Consider the following 17029-nt stretch of genomic DNA (forward strand, 5'->3'; position numbering starts at 1 on the left):
TTACTACACAACAGCCACTACTCCCAAACCATTAAAAATTAACTTTGTCAGATTTCAATGCTCTGAATGGGATTAACCTTTTAAAATACAAGGCACACAGTTCTAATTTCTAATTGGAGGAGCACTTTGTCCAGTCATTAGGGCTGATTTAGGAAATATAGAGTAAATGAGCAGCTATTTTACCATGGAAACCAATCCCGCTTGTTTCAATTGAAACCCGATGTATTGCTATAGAGTTGACACCTACTTGTAACAAGAGGAGGGGGTCACAAAGCAGAAAGAGGTGATAGACTACAGAACTTCAAAGAACTGAGTTTTCATATTAGGGCTGCAAAAGTGTTTGTAATTCTAATTAAAACATTTGGCGTAGCGGTTTCTTAAGTGCATGTGAAGCTACACCAAAGATGTTTTTGAGACTGGTAAGTAAAAGGTGATTTAAGACACCCAGTACTCACCATGGGCTGTGTATCATTAAATATGTTCTACACTGTAGCATTTTCTAACTAAACAACAAGCTTTAGACCACATTTAACCAGGTCTCCCATTTTCTCTGACAAACAGAAATTATTCTCAGCTCGCCACTTGGGTAGAGATTCCAGTTTTCATCTATCATTATCTTTTAAATTCATTGTGTATATATTTATATATTTATATTTAACATTTTTTGCCATTTATAATATTCATGCATCCGCCACACTCCGCATCTAACGTTTTTCAAACAAAGTCGGAAAAAAAGCTTTTAAAGTTAGCAACGCAATTTGTTTTTTGTGATTTTTTTTTTTTTTTTTTTATGTCTTGTTTTTGGGAATTTCAAGCAAAAAATCAGATGTTGAATCAAATGCTGCTTTTTTTTATTTTTCTCCAACTTTTTGTCTTTTTTTGTTGTATTTTTTTATTTTTTTTTAATCTCATTTCCGCAGGCAATATGAACAAATATGAGCTCTAAACACTCTTGCTCGTGTGCGTCTACGTGCTCTCTCTCCAAGACATTAATCAGCACACAGATCCAATCCTCTGGATGATAAAACTCATCAATACAAATTGAGAAAAAAATACCATTTTTTGTACATTTTCCAAAAGTTCTCTGCAGCTTTTTAGAAACGTCCACGCCATTTTGCGCTTTTTTTTTTCTTTTCTTCTACGTGGGAAAATTGGAGCAATGGAGATGGTTCTGAACAGTGATAACAACGGGGAGCTCCAAAAGCAGGGAGGGGAATTTGGTGGTAAACTTGTTGCTTTATCCTCCTGAGTGTCATCTACTCTCTTGCAAAATACATATGCCCTCCCAAAATACACCGAATTATAAAAAAAACATGCTGCAAGGGCGTCCTTCCTTATACCAAAATGTAGAAAGGAACAAAAGGAGGATTTTCTTTTTGGTGGTAATTTATTATTTTTTTTGGGAAACATATTTTCCTCCCCCTTTCTTATTCCTTTTTGTAGACGTGTCTTTGTTTTCCCTGCTAGAGTGAAGTTCTTTATTATATATATATATATATATATATACATATATATATATATATATATGTAGAATTTTTTTTTAGCACCAGTCGTCTTCCTCACTCTCACTGTAACGTTCGTGACGAGACTTAGTGGGTCGCGGGGTCCCATGGGAGTAGCCGTTGGGCAACCTGCGCCCATGTGGCGATAGGGGAGGTGCCCCCCCTGGGTCGGCAGTCCTGGATGTGCGCTGGTCACAGGGGTGGGGTCCCTCATAGGAGGAATCCCGGTAAGGGCCACTGTGCCTGCATCCAGCGCGAGGGGCATCAGAGCATTGTCCCCTGGTGTGGCGGTGTGATCGAGGAGAGTCGTTGTGGGTGGCCCGTCTCTCATTGCTGCTCACGTGGCTGTCGCTCTGAGGGTATCTTCTTGGTATGGGTGTGGTCATTCGGCAAGGGGACAGCTGCTGTGGGGGGCCGATGCTGGCAGGCCGGCGAACCACCGGGGAGTAGGTAATACGTGGCCTGGGGGTTGGGGGAAGCTGGGGCAGCTGACGCCTTCCTCTGCGGGGTGTGCTGGCCCCAGAGGTTGAGGGCACGGGGCTGCCATCCACTGAACTACTGCCCTACACAAAAATCCAAACAAAATGGGAATTCAAGAGCAAGAGAAAACACGAGAGGAGACACGCAAGGTGGGGGACATACATGACACAAAAGGGAGGACAGAGAAGTAGGGGCAACGAGAAGACATGGATAATCATGAAGAATAAGTACAAGGACATAAACATCACAAAGAAGATGTTAGAATGCAGACAAGGACAGGTGACAGTGATACAGTATGAAGAGAGGTACATACAAGATATTGAATGAGGATACAAGAAAAGTTTGGCCCATGAAAAATGAAAGAAGAGAGCACAGAGACAGATACAGAGTGACAGAACAGCAAGCACAAATGGGTAAAAGAGATTTAATAGACAGCAAGAATGAACAGGTACAAAACATTCAAGAAACAGGTACAGAAAGGTGAATTGAGAAATTAGCAAGTGGCAGGGGAGAGAAGTGCCCTCACATAAACACAGAAGGGTCATGATGGGGTTGTGAGGAGAGAAGGAAAGGGTGCAACAGCAACAGGGAAATAAAAATAAAATAACGGAAAAAGTGGAAAAGAGATGGATTTTCTGTAAGTTTTGTGCAGGAACAAGCAGATTGAGCAAAACAAGCAGGGGTAAGAGACAGGAGATCCAACTAAAACAAGAAGAGGCAACTAAAAGACAGATAAAGCCCACCACTACTCAAACATCTCCTCTATCATTTCTTCCTGTATACCCAGGAGCAACCACCGTTCCTTCTAAAATACATGAGCAGCAGGCAAAATGTAAAAGTATGGGAAGCTGATACCCCAGCAATGGGGAAAGGGAAAGCAAATAAAAGGGGCAACACGTTGAACAAAGAATATATATCAGAAATGCAAGGAATTAGGAAAGAAGGGGAAAGATGGGGATGAAGAGATGGAGAGTAGGATCTAAGCTTATGTACTTAGTGTTTGAAAATAGGTATTATGATATTGACCCACTGAGGTTTATGTAGATGCCATCTGGCTTAACAAACTGCTAATTTTTTTGTTATAATATTCTTATTCCAGGTGGGGAAGCCCTTCCCACTCCCATTACCCCTAAAATCCCAGCTCCATCTAGCCCTACTAACTTTTAGGCCAATCTACTTTGGATTTTACATTGAAGTAAATGAAAAATCCCACTGAGACAGTAAAATTTCATATGTTATAAGAAGCAGGCGGGTGATATAACCAACTAGAATCCTCTCAAACCTCATCAGTCTTAGGGTGGACATTTTAACCCCTACATCTACTGTATTTTCTATAAAGAGGTCTCTATTTCTATAGATTCTGCAAAATTGAGGATGATCGTGAGCAACAGTTTTGAAAACAACTACAACGAAAAAAATTGTGATGTACCATATAGCAACTGCATAGTTTCCAGATTTAAAGTGAACCCACGGCCAGGCTTTTGACAATCACTTATTAATATTAACATATTCTCAGCAAGCTGTAAATAAGCTCTAAAACATTGTTTAACAGCTTGCCAACTGCCCTATAGCACATTTACTGCTACAGTACTGACATCTGCCGGCACCTGCTGATTGTTCGGTACACAGGCAGAACAGCAGTCTGCCTATGTAAATAAGGCAGATTTATGTTCTGTCAGAACTGTGGGCATGGATCTTATGTTCTTGTAAAGCAGGAACACCGATCTATGCCTTCCACTAGTAAAAGAACCTCCCCCACTACACTGAATCACCAGCTAGGCCCACATTTAACCCCTTTAATCGTCCCTGATGCTAACCCTTTCCCAGCCAGTGTAATTAGTACAGTGACAGTGCATATTTTTAGCACTGATCACTGTTTAAGTGTCACTGGTTCCCAAAAAAGCATCAAAAGTGTCAGTTAGGTGTCCAATTTGTCCCCTGCAATATCACAGTCCTGCTATAAGTCGCTGATCACCGCCATTACTAGTAAAAAAAAGGAAATAAATAAAAATTCCATAAATCAATATACGCTTATTGGTATTTTTTTCAAAAATATGTAGCAGAATACATATTAGCCTAAATTAATGAAGAAATATGATTTTTTTTTACATTTTTTTATTGGATATGTTTTAGAGCAGTAAAGCAAGTAAAAAATATTGCTTTTTTTTTAATTGTTCTTTTTTTGTTTATAGCTCAAAAAATAAAAACTACAGAGGTGTTTAAATACCACCAAAAGAAAGCTCTATATGTGGGGAAAAAAGGACATGCATTTTATTTGGGTACAGTATCGCACAACTGCCCAATTGTCAGTTAAAAAAACGCAGTGCTGTATTGCAAAAAATGGCCTAGTCAGGAAGGGGGGTCTTCCTGAGGTCAAGTGGTTAACTGCAGGTACAAAGCAGTGCATCTGGATCAGCGCAACCTCATTAAACTTTTGGAACTGTACCTGGACCACACACCGTAGGAACGGCCTGTAATGTTTCTTCAGGCACTGGATCCTGCATGGGCGCTCACCTTGGCACTTAGTGCAATGTGTATAGTCACATTATGTACAGTCCAGCATCGTACACGGGTAAGACAGGGTCACAGTGTATGTTTTCTGACCGTTACTGTTGATCACTGGGGTTAAAAAATGAAACCAATTACACCTCAGTCTCAGGTGTCTAAACAGATGACACATTACACCACAGGTCACACATTTTACTGAAGTTTTCGCCTTGAGCCCTTATAATATCTTTGGGTCCTTCCTTCGCCCTTTTGCCATTGGAATTAGCTACAGGATGGTCTACACCTGGGTTGCTGCACTCTCCTTTTGGACACGCTTTCCCTATATTCCGTACCCTACTCATTGATTTCCCCATAGGGGATTACCATCACTTATAGCTATGGCAGAAACTAGGCAAAAGGAAGCTATTGCAAAACCGTAGGCCCACACAACACACAACCTCAGAGTGACAACAGGGTTGATTTGCTAAAGGTAAATAGTCTGTGCCCTGCAAATGCACCTGTAAGTGCACTCACAAGTGTACTGCAAGTGCAGTTGCTCTAGATCCATATTCATATAGTGAACTTAGTGTTGAGTTATTCAATTAAAGGTCATCACAGAGGACAAGGGGTTACTCTTTACGCCTAGCGGAAAAGAGATTTAGTCTCCAAAAACGGAAAGGTTTCTTCACAGTAAGAGCTGTGAAAATGTGGAATAAACTCCCTCCAGAGGTGGTTCTGGCTAGCTCACTGAATTGCTTTAAAAAAAAGCCTGGATTCTTTCCTGGGTGTAAATAATATAACTGGGTACTAATATTTATAGGTAAAGTTGATCCAGGGAATATCCGATTGCCTCTCGGGGGTTCAGGAAGGAATTTTTTTCCCCTGCTGTAGCAAATTGGATCATGCTTTGATGGGGTTTTTCGCCTTCCTCTGGATCAACTGCGGGTATAGGATTGTGTATATGGGATTGTATGGCTGTGTTTTCTTTTTTTTTTTGGTTGAGCCAGATGGACTTGTGTCTTTTTTCAACCTGACTAACTATTTAACTATGTAGATCTGAGGGGAACATGCAAGGAAAATAAAAAAACTGCATTTTGCTTGCACATGATAAGATGATAGAAATCAGCAAAGCTTCCCCTCAGATCTAGAGCAACTACATTTGCAGTGCATTTGAAGTGCACTTATAGTGCACAGTATATTTGCCTTTAGTAAAATAAATCTCAATGTGTCTCTTGCACTAGAACAAGAGCTGACTCTAGCACTGGTCTCTGTATCTGATTCTAACTCTTTTTAAGGCACATGATAGGCAGCCTATTCCAAAAAGGCTGAATTTTCTGCATCTATGTCACAATCGCTTAAGTCATATAACAGTCGTAATACAGCCATCTTTTTTTCTCAGGGCTCAAAACCACCACACCCCTTTTCCTACTCCCGTTTCTCTGCTGGATCCCGATACGCCTGCCTTTGATGAGGCAGATACAGAAGGATATGTAGAGGAAATTGAGACAGTATTGAAGGAAGCTGTGGAAGGCTTTTCTCCCCTAGATTGCCACTATATTGAAGCGGCAGTGTCACGCAAAATGATGTATAGTTCCTACTTAGTGACCACGAACATCGTTTTTGTATTTTGAGGTGATTGTTTTTGCAATGTAGTGGGCTATCTATTCCTGTGGTTGGTCCTGCTCTCTCACTGTACCTATTGTACATCTCACTGTACCCATTGAATATATTCTTTCTTTCAAAGATTCTGCAGACAGAAAGTTTTAGACACACCCAAAGGCTCTCTTTAAGCCCCATACACACGTACCGATCGTCGGCCGAACGATCGGCCGTCTTTTGTCCAGGGCTGTCCTGTCCGCACACAAATTTTGTCGGCCAACAACAGCCGACTGCAGAAGTGATGTCATGTAATGGTTAACTTTCTGTGTCTTTTTTCTTCTCTGAGCATGCCCAGTCTTGCAAATCTGCTGATTGTCGGCCGAAGTCTGTACTGACTGACGCACAATCGGCCGTTCTGTTGTCGGCCTACAAAAATTTTAATGCCTGCACGACAGATTCTGTTCGGCCGACGGAAGAATCATACTAACAAGCCTACAATCGGCCAAATATTTGCGGCCGACAATCGGTACGTGTGTACGGGGCTTTACTCTATCTCTTGCAGGCCCAGCCCAGCCCTGCAACTAGCTCTCACCGAAATTTCAGTATGTCAAACTGCAGCTAACTTGACTAGGGCAAAAAAATCACCATGACCCTGTTTTTTAGAATTGTGTTTTAACAGATTAGTTACAGCAAATACCTTTTTGCTCTGCTTTTTTGTGTGGATGCCCTAGAACAGGGGTCTTCAAACTATGGCCCTCCAGATGTTCAGGAACTACAATTCCCATCATGCCTAGTCACGTCTGGGAATGTTAAAGTTTTACAATGCCTCATGGGATGTGTAGTTCCGCAACAGCTGGAGGGCTGCACTTTGAGGATCCCTGCCCTAGAACATGTCATGAGACAAATATCCAAAATGGCCCTAAGCTTTTAACTGCTCTATCCAGGCCTCAACTTTAATACCTAAGTTCAACCCTTCCTTTTGGCGCAAGACTTGGACTAGAATGCCCAGCAAGTCTTGCCCAAAGCCCTCTTGACAATCAAAGGGTGCCCTCACTCCTAAGGGTGGGGGGACATGTTACAGTTTGCCTCTCTCTAGGTCACAGACATCTTAGACCTGGGGCCTCAATGGGTGATTTCAAAGGGGTACAAAACTCTACCCCTTACCCCTTTCTTATCTTAAATCAACCATGACCTTCCCAAGGACAGTCAGATTTGTAGAATGCGCTAAACTATCTCTTGTCCCAGGGAGTAGTTGTGCCAGTACCTGCACAAGACAGGTTTAAAGGCTTCTATTCAAACCTGTTTACGGTACCAAAACCCAATTTGTTCTATTCTGTACTTAAACTACCGCAATAAATACCTAAATACCTTTCATATTCCAAAAGTTTCCATGGATTCTGCAAGGCGGATAATTGCCTCTGAGACAGGGGGAATACATAGCGTCCATAGACATCCAAGATGCCTATTTGCATGTTCCCATTTATCCACCTTATTTGTGCTTTCTGTGCCTCCCAACAACAGTCAACTACTTCCTGTTTGTTGCACTGCTCTTTCACCTGTCCTCTGCTCCCAGATTGTTTACAAAGGGCCTAGCACCTCTTTCTGTCCTTCACAAAACTCAGAGCATCCAGGGCACAGCCTATCTGGATCACCTTCTCCTAAAAAAATTAATTTCCCACCCAGACATCCACAGGACATTCCAGATGCTCCAGGCTTTCGTATGGATAATCAATTTAAAAAAATCTGCTCTGCAGCCTTCTCTTCACCGGGATCACTTCGGTCTGGTCCTGGATCCCATGCAAAGATGTTCCTTCCAGGATAGAAAATTCTTTCTCTCACTTTGGCCTACATCACCCATCAGGGGACCACAGGAGTCATGCAGAACTTGGTACACAGACATAATCACACATTTAAAGACGTTAAAGGTTATTTATTGCTTGTTAAAAATATGTAATATTCATAGACTGGCCACAGGTTCACTTTAACGTTTAACACACAGGTGCATTGCTATAAAATACAATACCCGCATCATCACTATTTACATCACTAATGCTTTTCCTTTGTATAAAAATTAATAAATGTGGCTCACTGTTTATTAGACCTCACATAGGCTAAAAGAAAAGTTTCCAAAAATGCCTGATTGGCCACAGCCTGTGACACACCTCTGTGATTTCTATACTCCCCCAGACCTGCATTATGTTAATACATATGATGTTGCAAAATATGACTGGAGGCTGATATCCCTGACAAAATCTAGGAATTATTTTCTCTTTTATATTCTACATCTTCTTGGGGGCTGGTTTGGTGATGGGATCCTGGAGTTAGCTTTAATACTGAGATCTTGTAACTTTGAAGTGCAGGGTTTAATTTTCATCAAATATGCTACACATAAATTGATTAGGCATCAACCTAATCTACCCTATCTTAAATGTGTGTATGACTGTAGTAGGGACATTGTAAGATGCTTCTGGAAATGATGTGGAATATGGATGGTAATATGATGACAAAAATTCAATAAATAAAGTATGTCAAATAAAATGAGCAACAGAAACTTTACTTATAGCCAAGTAAAATACAGTTAAATGCTAATTATTACATACAATCTAGGAGGATGTATATATATATATATATATATATATATATATATATATATACAGTATATGTATGTGTGTGTGTAAAATATTACATATTTCTCTATCGTCCATGGAGACAAAGCTTTATTGATAAGCAACCAAGGGCTATAATGCCACCTACAGTAGAGTGGGCAATGTTTCCTGTTTAAGCCCAAACTACCATTTTAAACTTCTTACTGTTTCTCATGAAGCCAGGAATTGATGAGACTGTTCATTGTGCACAACCTTTGCAGCACTATGTTATTTGTTGAGGCAGTCTCTCCACAAGATGTCCACTTCCTCCCCATGCTGCAAGGCCTATAATGGCATTCTCTTCACACATTTCTATTGACAGCCTCCTCTGCAGTGATGAAAAGTGATGCACAGCTTTTGGCAAAGTCACAACTTGGCTATCCCCAGCCACCGCTTGCAGTGACAAGTGGTCACAGTGGCTTTCCTGTTAAGTTAACCCTGGTTCACCACTGTAGTTTGTAAGAATTCCTGGGGGAATTTAAAAGTACATACTGCTGTTTTGGTTATGTGCAACATATTTGGTACTAAACAGAAGGGCGGACTCCTAATCTTCTACTCAGGACCTTATTTGCAATATGTGCAAGGTTAAACTTGGCACCAGAAAATATATAAATTTTGCCTTTGTGCTTCATCCAAAACGTTCATTCATTTAAAGCGGCTATTTCTGATACTGTCCTTTCTTCCTCGAGTGCAAATTACTCTAATTATTTTTCATCAGAAGTATTTTGGTGTTTTCTCATCATCCCCTACTCAAGGAATTTATTTACAAAGTTGGAAACACCCAGGCAAAATGGACTACTACTTCCGAAGGTTGATTTCCAGTATCTCACTTTTACCAGGCTTTGACAAATCGAATATACTCTATTCTATGAGGACCCAACTGATAAGAAGTAATTTCACAATTTAGCTACTCCTTGCTGGGCTCTACCCCTTTAGCCTTACTCACCACTGCACTGATTTCTCCAATTTATAGACTGTGTTGATCATCATGTTGAACTTTATGTGCAACGTGCCACTGGATGCTAGCTGTGTTATATCTCAGGTTTCCCTTTCTTCTGTATAGATCTGCACAACAATCTGATTTAAGTGCTGGTTGGCGGGGCAGCTGTGTAAGGAGGCCTTCCTATGACTACCCTCTGTGGGGAAACCATCTTTTTAACTCTTTGATGGGTGAAATGATTAAAAAAGTGACAATGAGTAAAATAACTCACTCTAGCTACACAAAAATAAGTGCAATATCCACATATAAACACAAAATTCATATATCCAATCAATAAACTTGTATAGGTGACTTTTGAAAATGTTTTCTTTTTTAATGTGTTCATTGAATTTTTCAGGGTTGGATGACATATACATTAAACAGATGTATCAGTACATAGCGCTTGAGTACAGTAAAGGATACAATATCGGCTATTAGCAGTGTCCTGTCATCATTCAAAACAGAGAAAGTCATTTATTTGGTGTTCATCATGGAGAACCATTCAAATGAAGGCATATTTGCAACCAACAAATGGAGCCAAAAACAGAGATATACAAAAAAAGAAAAAAAGAAAAGAAGAGAAAAAAACAAGAGTGGATAGGATGGAGTGGAAAGATGGAGGAATTGGGAAAATGAAGAAGAAAAGAGATGCAGGGAGGGGTGGGAAGGGGGCACAGCACGGATGAGTATCGTGTATATTATCAATAAGGGCCCAGATTAGACAGCTAGATTTGGATGGCGGTATGCAATCCAGGGGTCCCAGATTTTTTGAAATTTGATATAGTTATTAGCGAGGATACTAGATAGCTGTTCGTTCACAATTTGACTTCAGAGAAATTGAAGAATTGTTTTTTTCCATGCCCTAGCTATGATAATTTTAGAAGTTAAAAGGACAAAATTAGTAAGTTTGAACTGTCCCTTAGTAACACCAGCAGGTTTTAAATGCAATAGTGCTAGCTAGGGGTTTCTAGAAAAGCAGATCCTGAATAACGTATGAAGAAGAAAAAAAACTTTAGACAAGAAGCGGTTTAGCATTGGGCAGATACACCATATATTGAGCATGACACCAGTAGCCTGGCATCCTCTGAAACATAGGCCCAAATGTCCGGGGAACAAATGGGCCAATTTTGAAGGTACCAGATACCATCTAGTAAGTACCTTATAAGCTTACTCCAGTGTAGTAATGTTAATAGAGCAGGACACGATAGTGGGCCATGCTTCTTGCCAGTCTTTTTCTAACTTTTGGGCCCTCAAATCTTCTCCCTATCTGGCTACAGAAGTATGTAGTCTGTTGAGTTGCGAGTAGAGCAAAGAAATTAGTTTAGATGCTAGAGGAGTGTAGACAAGGAACCAAGAAAACCACCAAGACAAGAAAGTGAGGGATTCAAGTTCCGGAAGGAAAATAGGATAACCTGTAATGGGGAGTAAGGAGATTTGTGGAGAAAGCAATTTACCAGAGTACTTAATAGGGTTGCACTGATATCAATACCGGTATCAGTGCTGATACTAAGCATTTGTACTCGTGCAAATGCTCTGATACCTGAAACCAATACCTTTGCGGTGCAATTTGAGCTCATACAAAATGAATAGGCTCAAATTTCACTGCAAAGAATTGCATGTGATTTCAACAGGAATGTGATGCAATTCCTGTCTGAATCACATGCGGTTTTCCCCACCACTCCTGTGTGAACCCAGGCTTGTCATAGTGCCTTCAGCATGGGTTCACACAGGAGCGGTGCAGGAAACCACATGCGATTCAGACAGGTATTGCACCACATTCCTATTCAAATTGCATGTGATTCTTTGCAGTGCGATTTGAGCCCATTAATTTTGATTGAGCTCAGATCGCACCGCAAAGGTATCAGTACACGGTAACGGAGAGTACTTGACCGAAACTCGCCAGTAAAAAACCAGCATCGGTGCAAACCTAATATTTAACAGAATCCCATATTTTCAGGGTGTTTTTAAAAAAGGGGCCAATGGTGAGTGGATGAGAGGTAGGAGGGGTCCAGGGGAGAGTTTTGTTATTGATGGGAGCAATATAAGCAGATTCGAAGTCTACACAAAAAGGGGCTTTGCAACCCACGTATAAAGCTACTAGTGGCATAATTTGGAAAGCTTGGCATTCTTTCAGGAGATTGGGGACCCTTAGGCCCCCTTGACATCTGTAGACATACATGGTTCGTCTGTGGATTCTGAGTTTTTACAGGTATGCCAAATAAAGGACATTATGTAATTTTTAAAGGACTTAATGGTGAAAGAGGACACTGGAGTCGGGAGAGTGCGGAATAAATATAATATTTTTGGGAGAATGGTCATCTTTATGGAGTTGATACAGGGATGATGACATCACACGTAGGCTGACGAAACCGGTCGGGTCCATGCATTACGCCAACGTCACTTCCGGTTCCTGGAACGCAGCCGGAGCGCAAACCGGCGAGCGATGCTGTATTGCCTTCCATGCTTAAACCTGATGTAAGTGGCTCCATTTTTCTTTATTAAACAACGATTACATACTACACCATGGAGTTTATTTCTCTTTTTATGATCGGGGTGGCTATGGTCTGAGGAGAGGCACTAAGGGCGATTGACTGATCGGACTAAGTGGAGAGATCCATATTCTAGCTGAAGTCGGCATCCACTTTATTGGGACCCTACAGCATACCACTTACCAATGCTAGACCCCAAGGGGCCATCTGGTAAGTGTGTTATACATCCGGTGGTGGATTTTCCCTTTCTTCTCCTTTCATCACGATCAAAGGAAGCACTCCTGATAAGACATCTGAGCACTTTCAAGCACTTATTCTTGCACTTGCTTGTTTGCACATAAGGACTATTTATATGTTTTTATTTGTGTATTTATGCACTGTCACTTTGTTCAGATGGATTTTGACACCAAGCACGGTCACTTTATTACATTGTGATATATTAAGATTTTATGTATTGTGTTTATTTGGCTTAATATTGATTGCACTATACACTTTCTTGACAATTTTTATGAGATTTTTAATAATCATTTTTTGAGCACTGTCCCCTCCTCTTTTGCTTTCAATACATTAAGTGTATGAATTCATCAATGTATAAAGTACATCAGTGATCATAAAAATAATATTAAAATATAAACACATCTGTGTAACAAACTAATATATTAAATAAAGCAAAGTGAGTCCATCTTTCAGTGCCAGTATAAAATCCATGAATCGTGTAATTCCATACACTGAAAATAATCCTGTGTATGTCGATCTTTGCTCACCACAGTTCCCTTCAACCCACCTAAGGGTGTCTTCTCACCTGCTTGGGTGGACCCCACTACCTAAAGGAGTTCAATATGCGCTTTTGCAATGTATGAGTGGCACTGCTTCCACTTACAGATCAAATCTAGTCCACAGCTCTCAGCATAGTGTCATATACAGTATGTAAGAGGCAAGAGCAAAAACTATAGTGCAGATCGCCCATAAAATATATTTATTAAGAGTAAAAATACCACTCACATTTCAGAAGTCAAATACAGGCATATTACAATCCTATCCTTGACTTTCACAGCTCTGCCTGGCTCCGCCCGGCGTGATTACATCACCTCCCACCTATATAGAGCCTATACCTTTGGAAAGTCCATTGGGCGCAACATGTGAGGTGGGCGGTGACAAAATCACGTTGGGCGGAGCTGGGCAGAGTAAGGAGCTGTGCAAGCCAAGGATATGACTGTAAAATGGCTGTATTTGAGTATGTGAGTGGTATTTTTTACTCTCAATAAATATATTTTCTGGGCGATCTGCACTATGCTTTTTTCCTCTTGCATCATATATGTATTACATATCTGACACTATGCTGAGAGCTGTGGACTGGATTTGATCTGTCAGTGGAAGCAGTGCCGCTAATACACTGCAAAAGCGCATATTGAACTCCTTTAGGTAGCGGGGTCCACTCAAGCAGGTGAGAATACACCCTTAAGTGGGGTGAAGGGCACCGTAGTGAACAAAGATCAACATACATAGGATTGTTTTTTGGTGGATTACACGATTCATGAATTTTATACATGTATATATCTTTATGCACTTGCACTGAAAGATGGACTCACATTTATATATTTATTATATTAGTTTGTTACACAGATGTGTTTATATTTTTTTATTATTATTTTTATGATGACTGATGCACTTTATACAATGATGGATTCATGCACTTAATGTATTGAAGGAGAGCGCTGCACCCTTGAAGATAAGGAAGCATGGAACCCAGTTTATTAGATTTAGTATAAAAAGATTGTATGTTGCGCTCCACTCTCATAGAATTCACTTGTTTGCAGAGAGATGCCAAGGGATGGACTTTCAACTTGGATTCCAGATGGGCCAATTGAGAAGATAGAAGGAAAATGTTGGCTTTGGGTTCCTTTTTAATATGGGAAGCCAGCTGGATGATAGAACCCCAGATTGTGACTCCATGAGTTTACCAGTGAGAGGTAGTGGGGGATTCTGAGCCTGCATTCGAGGCGAAGCAAAATTTGAGATCATTAACAACAGAGTCTACAGTTGTTAGAGTAGTTAGACGCCACATGAAAAGGGGGGGGGGGTTACTGGATAGAGAGTTGCATCTGGTAAGAATGGAAGACCAAGAGACAGAGAGGATCCTGATATTTGGTATGGAGGGGAGGGATTGTGGAAGTACAAAAAAATGGTCAATGCAAGATTAACTGTCGAGAGGCACAGAATAAAGTGTAGTCCCTGGTTCTAGGGTTGTAATGTCTCCAGACATCAACCAAATTGTTGTCTGAAAGTAAGTAAATTAGTCATTTTATTAACATTGGCTTGAAGGTTATTTTGTCTAGGGGGAGGGGTTACAGTAGTGGATTTATCTAGCCTAAGGTCAAGGACCATGCTGGTGTCTCCCATGAGAAAAAGAGTGCCTTTTGATGTGTGGACATTGGAAAATAATCGATGTTGGTGATGATGAGGAGCGTAATAGTTAACTATGGTAATTTCAGTTTTTAAAAAAAGAACCCTGGAGCAGAGTATAGGGTATCTACCTGTTGAGTCTGTGATTTCTAACTTGCAGGAAGATGGCGTATTATTATGAACGGCTACCAACGCGCTATGTTTCTTTTCAGTGAAGTTGGCTTGGTAAACTTGGCAGACATTTTTATGTAGATACTTAGGACATGAGAATGTTGAAAGCCTGGTTTCCTGCAAACATACTATGTGTGCATGAAGGGAAGATAAATAATTAAAGGCTAATCTTCATTTTTTAGCTTAACTGAATCCATGGACATTATGAGAGACGAATATAAAATCAAAGAATATTGTTTTGTTTCCCCCTTTTTATTGGTTGAACTAGATGGGCTTTGTGTGGTTTTTCAAACAGACTAACTATGTAAGAATGACATTGTAAAGGTGGATGGGCAAAGAAGCAAAAAAATCAACTGAGTTAAATGGGAGATCAGATGGGACCAGAAAGAAGGAGTCCCCCACATTGGCCCAAGGGGGAGGGGAAGGGAATAGGGAGAAGGGGATTGTGGATGTAGGGATGAAGAAGGGAAAGAGATAAAAAGAAGAAGAAAGTGAAGAACATAACAATTGATGCAGAACTGCCAAGGCAGAGGGTGATAATATTGTCAAAGAGTGTATACACCGCTCAGATGAGTAAATGATCAGCCATCCAATGCCCCGGCTCGCCACTGTGTAATCATAGATATAGAAGAAAAATCGGCCGCACACCACTAGCAGCTTAAACGGAGTGAAACCCTTCATTCACATATGCAAAACATGGACAGGATACATGGGATAATAGGTAGACGCGTTTCACATGTATCCTCACAACGGTAGTAATATACCAGAGCATCACCATATGTGGGGGTCAGTGGTGACGAAGTGAAGATTAGGTAGCCATAAATGTTATAATGTTATCTAGTGAAACAGAGAGCATAACAGTAGAAATTTAGGTTAGACTAGCATTAATGAACAAACAGTGAAGCCGCCCATAGAGAACTAAGTGATATACTCGTTATAACATGTATGTCAAGATGGGCACCCAGGAAAATTAGGCTGGATGACCAAATTTGACCAAATTTGTAAGAATAATACCAGTAGGGGGCCTCTGTAGGTAAAGGAAGGGGCTTCCCCAGTTTGCTTTATTTACCAACAGAAACAATGTGGCCATGCCTGATGGGAAAGGAGTAAGTGCCGGTTCACACTAATGCGATCACAGACATTGCATATGATTTGGAGCGCACTGCTCCTAAAATCACATGCGATGTCTGTGCGGTGCAAATTGAGCCATACATTCACACAGCAATTGCAGAGAACTCGCAGTGGGACCCTTTTTTTTGGTCCACAGCAGATTCGGATCGCATGGTGGTTCACACTAGTGCGATCCGATTCATGTGCAAACTGTCAGATCACACTGCGATATGTGATCTGATCTGGGGGTGTCGTTAACTTTGAATTGAAACCCCCAGTGTATCGCATATGGCAGTGTGAACTGCCTGTTCTGCGGATGCGATGCGAGAACACGCAGTATATTCGCAGTGTTCCCGCATCACAATAGTGTGAACCGGGGACTAAAAAGTTAAAAAGTAAATAGGACAAAGAAATGGTTACATGCCAAAAACAAGGGAAGTGCCAATAAAATATAAGGGGTCTCCCACCAGCCTCCCAGGACGTCCCCGATGAGAAAACAAAAAAAGGGGTGGGGGGGGAGTAGGCGAGGCAGGAAGGGAGGGGAGGGATGCAGAAGGAGAGGGGGGAGAAGATACAACAGGGGAAAATAGAAAAAAATAAACAAGATCAACATTTGAGGGACTTTTGCACATTTAAATGTAAATGTTAATGAATAATTTCATGCACCTTTGCAAGTTTATCAATTGGATGTATGAATTTTGTATTTATATGTGGATATTGCACTTTGCTGACTTTTGCACATAGGGTGAGTGCAGTTTTTAATTTTTATTTATTGCATGTATTATGTGAGATCACACACTATTAAAAGCAGCAGCCATCCCCTTTTTCTACTTATTTTTCTACACATTTCTGTTTTCTTACACATTTCTATCCCATATTTCACTAGGGATCCTTGCCCAGGTGGTTTAATATTGCAAAAAAAATAAGGGGCAGGGGCTCTGGTCAAAACCTTCCTATTATGCATCACAATGTTCCTTTTATTCCTTAGGTCTCTGTTCAGGTCTCTGTTCCTGGAACCACCAGTTTTCTTCAACTCTCTCACACTCTGAGAATTCTAAACATCATTGACAAACCAAAAGCTCAAAACCCGTGGATAAATCTGTCTAAGCATAAAAGTCTATCCCCACCAGCAACATCAAAGGTGGAAGGACATCTGATGGCTTT

General features: G+C 40.7%; 1 protein-coding gene across 9 annotated transcripts in view; it reads right to left on the reverse strand.

The window, feature by feature from the left end:
* Positions 1-447: 447 nt before the first annotated feature.
* CACNA1A (calcium voltage-gated channel subunit alpha1 A) overlaps positions 448-17029 on the reverse strand; it is a 496856-nt gene continuing 480274 nt past the window's right edge. For 8 of the 9 annotated variants that reach the window (XM_082255807.1, XM_082255800.1, XM_082255805.1 and 5 more), the window contains one exon: positions 448-2065. In XM_082255807.1, coding sequence (XP_082111933.1) covers positions 1541-2065 — 525 coding nt within the window. In that variant the 3' untranslated portion in view covers positions 448-1540. The remainder of the gene's footprint in view (positions 2066-17029) is intronic. The other variant, XM_082255806.1, reaches the window with a different exon arrangement.

The sequence above is a fragment of the Pelophylax lessonae genome (assembly GCF_965119305.1).
Source record: "Pelophylax lessonae genome assembly, chromosome: 4".
In the NCBI taxonomy this organism is placed as follows: domain Eukaryota; kingdom Metazoa; phylum Chordata; class Amphibia; order Anura; family Ranidae; genus Pelophylax; species Pelophylax lessonae.